The sequence below is a fragment of the Oryza glaberrima genome, chromosome 5 (genome assembly GCF_000147395.1).
Source record: "Oryza glaberrima chromosome 5, OglaRS2, whole genome shotgun sequence".
Lineage (NCBI taxonomy): Eukaryota > Viridiplantae > Streptophyta > Magnoliopsida > Poales > Poaceae > Oryza > Oryza glaberrima.
In genome coordinates this window covers 5,056,580-5,067,333 of record NC_068330.1, presented here as the reverse complement: position 1 = coordinate 5,067,333, position 10,754 = coordinate 5,056,580, and the positions used below count along the sequence as shown (strand labels likewise).

The following is a 10,754-nucleotide window of genomic DNA, read 5'->3' as shown; positions in this document are numbered from 1 at the left end:
ATTATTTTATTTCAACTATGCATTATTTTCGAATGTCATCGGGTGGTGAACCTTTCCCAGTTAGTTATTGGCCGAAGATGACTTTATTTTCCTATGGGTTATAATTTGATTAGCGTGAACCTTATATATTGGATTGGTTCAGCTAAATGCTATATGTATGTTTGCTTAGCCATGCCTAGAAACATTAGCTAACTAAAGGGGTTAAATATAAATTATACTATACTGTGGTTATTAATGATGGTTATAATAAATGGTAGCTCACGATGGTTAATCGTGTGATGTTAATTAATTGATAATTAAAACCTGGTTAAGGTGGGTTGTGAGCATATGGTTTTGATGGTTGTGCTCATGACAATTAAGGACCGGTTCGCGAGCTACTGTTGTGAAACATTTATCGTGCCAACCACAAGCCAGCGTGGGCAACGGCTTTATCTTTTGTGTAGCATGATTCATTATAGTGTGCCAGACTGTGAAGCGGCGAGAAGTCCGTGGGGGTCGCTGGGGAGTCCATTGCCTCTGGTTTTGAGGGGGAGATTATGATCCAGGAACGGTGCACTGTGGTGAGTTGTGTTGTGCGAGGGGTATTGTCACAGTTCTTTTCCGAGGTACCGTGGTGGTACTAAGGCGCATGGTAACATGTTGTGGGATTGTGTCTTGTGGGTACAGTGGTACACCTCTGATCAGAGTTTAATCTATTCGAATAGCCGTACCCGCGGTTATGGGTGAGTTGAGCAATGTTTTTCGTGATTAGTCTCATATTACACATTAAATGGTAACGATGTTAGTTAATGTAACTCCTGGTTTGGAATGGTATATTCCTAGTTTGGAGGTTTAATTTGTTCAACTGGGGTTGGTTGTTCAAATGAGGTTGGGCCTATGCAACACGGGTGTGTTGTATGGTGTTTATTTAATATTGATTAATTATACAACTGTTTTACTATTCTCTTAAATATTTGTTAAATGCTGTTATGCAAATGAGCTATATTATGCCATCCTTTGTTATCCTGTGCACTTGCATATTTGCTGTGTGGCTTGTTGAGTATGTCATATGCTCATTCTTGCAATATTAAATCATCAGAAGAGGAGTATTTCAGCGAAGGTGATGATCCGAAGGATTGAGCTTGTTCTGGTTAAGATGCCTGTGGAGTGGAGTCGCCATAGCTGTCCCGTAGTTTGTCATAGTTTTATTTTTTTTTTCCGCTGCGTAGAAGGTTATTCTTTGAGAGGAACTATCTACCTCTGTAATAATTTATTATTTGCGAATATTAAATAGTTATTCATTTGTACTCTATTATCAATTTGTTATTGTGTGCCTCGGTTGATTCCTGGACGAGGGTTTAACACACATGTAAGCGTTTGGAATTTTGGATAGAAATTCCGGGCGTGACAGACATTTATCAAGAGAAACCATATTAGTTTTTTTATATATTTAACTGATTTTTTATATAAACTTGTGCATATTTATTTACTTTATTTTCAAACCATCTTATTTTAAATAATATTTTGTAGAATCTTAAGGATCATAGAACTGGGATACTATCTAAGATTTCGTAAGATCTTATGGTAATGAATAATAGGGTCGAGATACTATGAAAACAAACTAGATGAATACCCCGCCGCGTTGCTACAGAAAATTAAGTTGTATAATATGTACAAACAAAATGTGATTTGATTATCAAAAATAAAACAATTTGATACAATTTTGAGCTAACAATAATTGAGATTGCATGTTTTTATGAGACAAGAAAGAAGAGACAATTTAGACCATAGATCTATCATCTATTGGGATGATGTGGCTTAATAAGATAAGAGAGAAATAACATTAACTACACTTAGTAGGGATGAACCATATAAGTATATAGGAAAATTAGGATACTATATGGGATCGGTATCGTTTCGGTTTGGTAGTAAGATAATACAATACGGATCGGGATACTGAAAAGTGAAAACCTTGGTTGCGATTGCTTTGCTGATGTGTTTAATGTTGAAACCATAATCAACAGAGCCATGAACCACCCCTGTGACACTGAATCACTGACAGTGACATATTGAGCTATTTAATTTGAAGTAGAAGGCACGAATAAGTTCAGCTGTGATCCTTTATAAGCGTTGGGCCTCCAACATGGAAAATGTAACAACGAATTAGCACAACTTTATCTTTATTTTTTTTTGCCCATGGATTTTCGTACATCATCCTGCGCGATTTTTGATTCCGATTCCCTCCCGTATATAGCGCGATTGTTGCGATTTTTTAACCCGATTCCCTCCGCGTGTAGTGTGCATTTTTTCTGTCCGATTCCTCTTTATAGCTCCATGATTTCCTATTCCCCTTCTAGATCTGTTCAGGCCATGTCACGTTTCCATGGTTTGTCCCTCCTCCCCTCTCGCGTGTCTGTGCACGGTTTTTGAAGAGAAACGGACTCAGACTAAAAAACTAGGGTTTCGCTTCCGACATCTATACGACGTGGTTTTGCTTTGATTCTTAGGAAAACGGAAAGAGTAGAAGATAATAATCAAAACCCCTCAGCTAATTTCATATTATCTCCAAGGACGTGGTAGGATTTTACGGAGAAAAAGCGGGGGAGGCTGATACTTGTAGTGCCTCGCTGGGCCGGATGCGTACTTGCGGGCTGAGGCGGAGGGGATGAGAAGGGAGAAAAGTGGGCCAGCTAGGCTGCGGGCCGAGGAAGGAAACGGGATGAAAATGGCCCAGAAAGAAAGGAGGGTTTTTATTTAGATTTTTGTTAAATAAATACTGAAATGATAGCAAGTGAGCTCTAAGAAAATTCCAGAGAGTGTAATTAATCATGGAAAACTTCATAAAAATTAAATCCAGCCATATCATTTTATTTTCACACTTACTTTACTTTTAAATTAATTTAAACACCTACCTACTTAAAAATATCAATTATTCCAGGAAATTTGTATGTAGGTTAATTACATAATGTAAATATTTCTCAACTTCTCCTTAATTTTCTCATCTTTTCTTCCCGTTGCAACGCACGGGTATTTTTTTTAAGTAATTAATTAAGCATAAAATGTCCCAAAAATGTGATCGTTTCAGCTCTGTAGGCCATCTGGTTTTCCCCTTGATTGTTTTGGTCCACTCATTTGAATTGAGTGCATGCTCATTAATTCTAACAGCAGCAAATAAATAGAGGGTAGATTAGTAATGTTGGTAATTTACACTATAACCTAAGTTGTCTCATAATATGGAACATCTTTCTGGGACGGAGGAAGTATTAGCTAAAAAAAACTTTTCCTATATAAACTTTTGCACTTTTTGCAAAGAAAACAAACCGCTTAACAGATCGGAAAACATACATGTGAAAAGTAAAATTTGGGAAAGGCAACAAAAGAGCACACCTTTTAGAGGGCTTCAGCGCAGTCTAACATCCCTAACAAAATTAAAAAGAGGACAAAAATATTTAAATAAAAAAATATAGTCAATTTTAATCTGAAAATAGAAAGCGATGATTTTAAAAGTAAATAGTAAAATCAAGTACTACGAATACCTTTTGTGATACTGCCTTCTCCTAACAGAGGGAATTCCTCTCAGCAAAGAGCAAACATGAGTAATGATGTACTGAACAAACAGCCTAAAAGGCTTTCGAGTGAATGTGGATACTTCATAGCCATAACAAGTAACCTACTCTCTCCGTCCCAAAATATAAGAGATTTTAGAGGATGTGATATTTTATAGGACTATGAATCTGGCCTACTCTCTCCGTCCCAAAATATAAGAGATTTTAGAGGATGTGGTATCTTATAAGACTATGAATCTGGACATATATGAAATGTCACATCCTCCAAAATCCCTTATATTATAGGATGGAGTGAGTACGAAGGAATAGAAAACTCGAGTGCCTGCTAGCAGCAGCACAAAATCACTGTTAGACTGGAAAGTAATAACATAGCAGATACATCTGGCATGGACATTTTGACTGTCCAAAGATCTCTGAACTAGAAGCAACCCTACTTAACTGGACAGCTGAACACAACATGAGTTTTACAGGAAAGATGAGGCAGCTGGCTAGCATTTAGGAACACAACACATCTGTATGTACACAAGTCAGTCAATGAAACAACAGTCACCTGAAGCATAAATCTTATGGTATGGGCTCAAGAATGGAAAGAATGGGCATGAAAGGCAAGGGGAGAAGCAAGCCTCGGTTTTAGATCTGCTTAACCCTGTCGGAAAAAAAAATATTCATGCCATCTAAAGTACAACAGCCAGCCGGTATTTACCCTTCTCAGCACAATTGCTTCGCAATCTCCTCTTCGATAATGTGTGCGGCCTGTTGCCTGGAGCTATCATCCAAATTGTTGCTGTTCGTCATCAAACTCCGTAGGACTTGCAATTCATCCCGGTTAGCCCTTTGGATGAGACCCCTCAGGGCAAGGAGAGGTGGACCCTGAGATAACATATGCCGATTGTTTGGATCCTCAATGAGAACATGGGGCCTTGATCTCCAGTACTCTGTACAGATGTGATCTCTGTCCCGCGCCCAAATTGCCTGTTTAAGTTGCAGTGTCAAAGATTGGCTCCAACAAATCAACTTGACAGACCAAAGCTACAGGTAATCAACTACATGCTTAATTAACAAGCTTAGCATGTAAGCCTGCAGCAGGGCTAGTTACTCCAGATGCCATCTTAAGGAATCTTAAAAGAGATGAAATACTTCGAAATACTAATATATATTTCCTTTCACTTATAAGTGCATAAATCACTATTATAAAAAGGGCCTCGCAATGCCAATACAGGCCTTAGAGATCAATCATGAGGATACCAGACATTAATGTCTCACCTGAACTATTGGTGGTGATAATAAACCAAACATTTCAAGACCATCAACTGATCCTGGAGGCTGCAATGTAGGAAGATTTGATTTTCCCATATTAAGTTGCCTCCTTATTTCCATGTTCAGCCTTTCACGGACCATGTTCCAACACTTGGTTGGAGATAAGTTAATGAAAACTTCACCTGGACAGTTCTCTAATTTTACCTGCAAAAATGAAATGAGCAATAATATGTACAGATGCTAAGACAGATACATAAAGACAGCTGAGAAACTTAAATTTACCATAAACAGAGGCCCCTGCATCCCAGCATCCAGTATTTCCGATATGTAGTATGCCATTTGGATTGGATCCACAATGCTGAAGTATTTCACTCTGCTTCTAAACCCTGCATTTACAAAGAGAGTGTAACATTTGTGAGTACAGCCATTCAGAAAACAACAGCAGAATTACTATAGAGTATAACTACCATAGATCAAAGACAGCAATATTCATGGATGCAAAGACATAACACTAAGCTCCCGGATAACAGAAATTATTTGACCTAAACACTAAATTTATTGAGGTACTGCCAATGATCTGTCAAAATGCAAACCTTTCGGGAAGATTGCTTGGCTTGAAGACCACAGCCTCCCTGATAGCACAACACCAATTTCGAGAGGTTCAACAGAGCACTTGAAACGATGCACAACATTGGCTATGCGAGGACCCTTCTGTGCACCTCCATTCCTGCTGTGAATTTCTAGTGCAGGCTGTGCCGTGACAGTTGGATGTCCCCTAGCTCTAGCTTCCACACCTGGTAGAGATTCAGATGTTCTTTGAAGACGCCCATCATTTGGTTGCTGATTACTGAAACTTGGAGGTCCAGGATGGGCACTGCCTTGAGTAAAACCCCCATAGAGATTTTTCATGGCAGGGGGATCTAAAGAAGGCTTCAAAGCAGAGGTACTAGGTGATGATGCTTCATGAGAAGCACTTTGTGTCCATGGGCCAGTTCTGACAAACTGCTGACTTGACGCACTATGGACCTGGCTGCTATCTTTCAGAGTCGCTACTGAGGCATTAGTCCCTGGTGTTACTAATACCTGATCCTTGGATGAATGACACGGAGTTGCATTATAGTCAGATGCAATCAACCTGCAAGAATTGTTTGAGCTTTCCAAACTGGACTTCATGTTGGTTCCATCATGAATCATTGCCGGTGATCTGTTATGATGCTCACCAAGCAATGATCTACTGTCTCCAGTTCGAGAGGAAGCTTGTATACAACTTTTAGATGCCACCAAGCCTTGCACAATTTTCATGGATACACTTGAAGTACTAATGGGCCTTGTTGCAACGTTGGAAGAAAATGATGGGCTAGAAGAAACTGGCAAGCCTGGTGCAGATCCTTTATGGCCTCCAAGTCCTCCATTATATTGCAATCCGTTACTATCAGAATTTGTTGTACATGACAACTCATTCCTTACACATGGCTCCTTCAATGGTGAAATATTCTCTGATTTCCTTTGCTCGACAGAAGGGCACACATTATTTGTCTGTGGGCTAGCTATCTTCATGATCTTATTTCCTTCATCTTTCTGTTCATTGGAAGTAGAAGAAGAAACCAAGGATACTGCTGATGCCTGTGACATGTAAGACCTTCTTGGACCATCAGTTAATCTGCGAACAGTCTTGGAATCTTGGACCTTTTCTCGTTTGACACATGAACTCAAACTTAATCCAAGATCAGAGACGCCCCATCTATGAATGGCACTTAATTTCCCCCCTAAAGCATCAGCTAAGATATTTAGCTCATTGACATCATAGCGGAATAGGAAAAACCTTTTGTCCCAGTCACATGAGCAAAGTTGCTTTGCATGTACAAGGCAAGCATATTTCTCTGGGCAGCATGGACAGCCAGAAGCAGAAAGATGTAAATCATAGTAGCACAAGGCACATTCCCTATCAATGGAATCGAATTCAGCATCCATTTTCCTTGATTGAGCTGGAACACCTAGAGTTTTCCTTTGCGCCAACTCTGTCTCAATTCGTGCCTAAACAGAGAATTTTAAGTATGAGCTTCCATTGAGTTCTTAAACAAACAATACAACACATATTTTAATTGGACTTTACCTTAAGAGCCTTGAATATAGTGCTATCAGCTCCGCATATACTCTTCCACCTCATATTATCAGCAGTATTCCTCTTGAGGAATAGGATATCCCACTGAGCTCTTATTGCTTCTCTTGCAGCCCCCAACAACAACTTATCATGAGAAATGGTTATTTTCCTAGCTTGCTCACGATAAAGCTCTACAGCATTATGTCCAATCGGTAACCAATCAATAGGAGCCACATTAACAGCTTCGGCACAATTGAAGCCACAATTGAAACCAGCATGGTACGCCCTTGGGAATGTCAAGACAAACTCGCCCTCATGCTGAACACAACGGTATACATGTACTCCTTCAGATGTCAGCAGCGATGGTGAAAACTGGGTAACCTGCGGTAGAGGTTGTCATAACAAAACACATAAAAATGCTGCTCATACACATCATAGCAAACACAACCCATATATAAGTGCTCACATCATTTTTTTTAAAAATCTTATGTCTAAATTCAAAGAATAGAACATAATGCTTTAGACACTCAGACAAACCATTTCTTTACTACCACATGAATAGTTAATGTGTTGGTGCTGTTTTACAAATGGTGAGCTCTTGCTGAGTCTTGCGTTATAAAGATGTCTAAAGTTAGATGATTTAGTAGTGATTGGAAAATAGAGAGAATTGAAAAGGTATTGGTTGCTGGCATACTACCATAACAATAATGCAGTAGGAAAATGATGTTACAAAAATATACCTTCTTTTGTACAGAAGGTTGGAAAATTATCTATTTCTTATAACTTCCAAAAATGCATTTCATGTGGCATGATTATAAGTAGCTCCCAGTATTCACTGCTATCACAGAGTCTATCGAGCATTAGTTGTTACTAGATACAAAAAGCTTCCTTCCTGGGCACAAACAGAAAACTGCCAATCAAGATACTCACAAGGTTGTGTAGCAAATCAGGTTGCTCCTCAAATAATTCAGGTAGATGTTTCCTCATTGCAGATTCCAAATTCACAGCATCCTTTCCTGGAACTCCATACCACATCTTTGGGGCACCCCAATGCATGTAGTTTAGTGAGTATAAATGATGGTCTTCAACATGCTGTTAGTAGACATAACACAATTGAGTGTAACAAATCTCAGGTTGGATAGTTTCGGGAAAAAAAAAGAATCAAGAAGCACAACTAGAACAGAAAGTCATGACAAGCAATATCACAAGCATCTTACCCAGCAGAATGATGAAAAACACATGCCAACATACACCCAAGGCACTAGAACACCAGAAATGTCACCGCCCTCGAAAGAAAGAACTGAACCTTGTAGTCTAGGCAAGTTATTTAGATTCCAACCAGATTGTGCATATTTATCCTCAGCATCAGATTTTGTCTCAGGAGATAATTTTGGAAAACCACTGCCGAAAGTTCCAGTCTCCAGATCAGCACCATATATCACCTACATAATATATCACATCTTCTGATAAGTACGGAAAAACAACAGTAGTTGTACGGAAACTATCCTACATGATACAACATTTATGCAGTTACAGCAATACAGTTAGGCCTAAAATGTCTCATCTACAAATGATATGGCTATGTAAAAGTAGCACTAATTTTTGGAGGTCATGATAGCATATACAGCAAGGCAATCCATAACTTATTTAGAAACTCTCCAGCAGGGCCATAATCCGAGACCAGAGACCACATATCCAAAAATTAGGAATTGATAAAATTTTCAAAGTTCAACTGAGGTATAAATTGCAAGCACGTCAGTATAATTTGTTGAGAGTCAACAGAAGCTCAGTACCTCTATCTCTTCTGTGGGAACCTCAACAATGCGCCAGTACTCGCCTTCAATATCTTCCACTGATGGTACTGAATCCATCGATGTATCTTTCCTAAAGTACTGCTTACTGAAATCATCTGCATATTTCTGAAATGTCTGTAACGTGAACTCTGGCCCAGGTTCAAATCCAAATCTCTCTGGACTTTGCTGCATCCCTGTCTGAGTGTGAGCAGTGGCACTGTTCTCCTCTGACTCTGCAAGCTTTCTCCTCTTCATCATTCCACCTCTTCTGCCCTTTTTTGATGATTTACGGTTTTGGAGCTTGTCAACCTTTTGTACCCGAGTAGAGAATTTTGATCCTTCCCATATGCTTTTATCTTTAAGAAGGCATGGAGGCTTCCAAGAAGATGGTGGGACAATACGGCAAATACCATATGGTTCCGCCATTGGCCGTATACTCTCGATGTATTTTAGAGTGTCTTCAAATTCCTGATCCATGAGACAATATCACAAATCTGGGGATATGACGATAAATACAGAAAGATCACAGTACTAAATACAATACAGTACAACAGTTAGCAAGGGGAAAGGTACCTCCTCTGTTGGATAGAAAACAGGAGCCTCATCAAGAGCAGGCCTGCGTGCACCAGCTGGATTCCATTTTGCGATAACCTGAATAATATGTAGTCAAATAAGCAAGCAAGGCAACAGTATCATCAAGGAAGTAGCATAGCAATTTGGCAATAGATTTGAAACCTTTTGACAGTCACTGCATTCTGCACATCCTCGAAGTACTCCTTTCGGTAGCTGTTGTCTGCGTCTCGTTGAACTTACATCCTGTGTCCAAAGAATAGAGCAATACCATGGCAAGCATTAACATCATGTATAAATGTCAGGTAAATGTTGACAAAAGAGTGGCGGCTTTCGTGAGTACCAACCTTTTCCACTATTTCGACATCAGAATCTTCATCCGATATATGTTCAAAGCGGCTATAGTCTATTGGGGGTCTGTTACGCAGTGATTTTCTGCATGTCTGGGTTCCGGAAGTGCTGCAAGGTGTATCACTCCGAGACACAGCCGCACTGGGTTGGCATTCTTCGCTGTCTTTTCTAATGCTTTGCAATGCTTGAACAGGAGTAGAATGAGTAACAGCAGGTTTGGCATCATTGTGGATTCCCCATAACGGAAGGGTAGCAAAAGGTCCAAATCCAGGTGGAATAGAGGGTTCAGTGTCCTCGTTGAGCGTGGTGGTAACCCCCATCATTACTGCATCAGAAGAAAAATTAGTTTCACCATGATAGCTAACAAATTTTGCTTATGGTTCAATCTGTCAAGTTCATTGCATTTCACGGCTTAGGCCATGATCCTGATCCACAACCTTGAGAAAAAAAATCACAACACATCTTGAAGAAATGGATCTACCATTGGAATCAACTCACAACGAAATCGTTCCAAAGCAGGCAGGCACATCAGGGGCACGGATCTAAACATGAGACATGGGGGGTTCAGCTCAGTTCAACCCCCCAATTTTTTTTTACTATTTTATTATTTTTTGCTATTAGTATTATCAAGGTTAAGGGCAAATTAAGAGGAAAAAGGGCTTCCAGTTCCAGGTCTCTCTACAACTACAAATTCGTGGCAAAAAGCGCGTGGGTAGGGGATGCTCACCGGGATAGATGCGATGCGGGGCGGCGGGAGAAGCAGCAGAAGCGGCGGCGGCGGCGGCGAGCCTAACCCCCCTCTGCTCCGGTCGCCGTCGCCGGGGAGGGATGGATGGGGGATCGGCGGTGGCGCAGGCGAGCGAGCTGACGACGAGGGGAAATTTTGCTCTCCTCTTGTTGGGCACAAGCACAGGCACAGGCACAGACGCACAGTTTACGCAGGGACACGCTGGGAATATCAGATATGGGGTTATCTTTTCCTAACTTTTTCCCCTTTTTTTTGATATTTTGTTTTGTTTTGTTTTTGAACTTATTATATTTTTTGAATGAAATGTTCCTACCATTTCGAAATATATGGATTTCTAGGGTTCAAATTTTGTACCATCATATGAACATTTTTGTACGGGTTTATATGAG

The 10,754-nt window shown here is 40.0% G+C and overlaps 1 protein-coding gene across 1 annotated transcript; it reads right to left on the bottom strand.

The window, feature by feature from the left end:
* Positions 1-3,864: 3,864 nt before the first annotated feature.
* LOC127773535 (lysine-specific demethylase JMJ703) lies at positions 3,865-10,541 on the bottom strand. Its single transcript, XM_052299635.1, has 12 exons — positions 10,345-10,541; positions 9,614-9,942; positions 9,432-9,512; positions 9,270-9,347; positions 8,697-9,164; positions 8,121-8,345; positions 7,834-7,995; positions 6,916-7,284; positions 5,396-6,836; positions 5,085-5,188; positions 4,809-5,006; positions 3,865-4,517 (listed from the first exon to the last, which is right to left on the bottom strand). Exons 2-12 carry the CDS (start codon positions 9,938-9,940, stop codon positions 4,254-4,256), a joined length of 3,717 nt encoding a protein of 1,238 aa, XP_052155595.1. The 5' UTR covers positions 9,941-9,942; positions 10,345-10,541; the 3' UTR covers positions 3,865-4,253.
* Between the last annotated feature and the right edge of the window lie 213 nt (positions 10,542-10,754).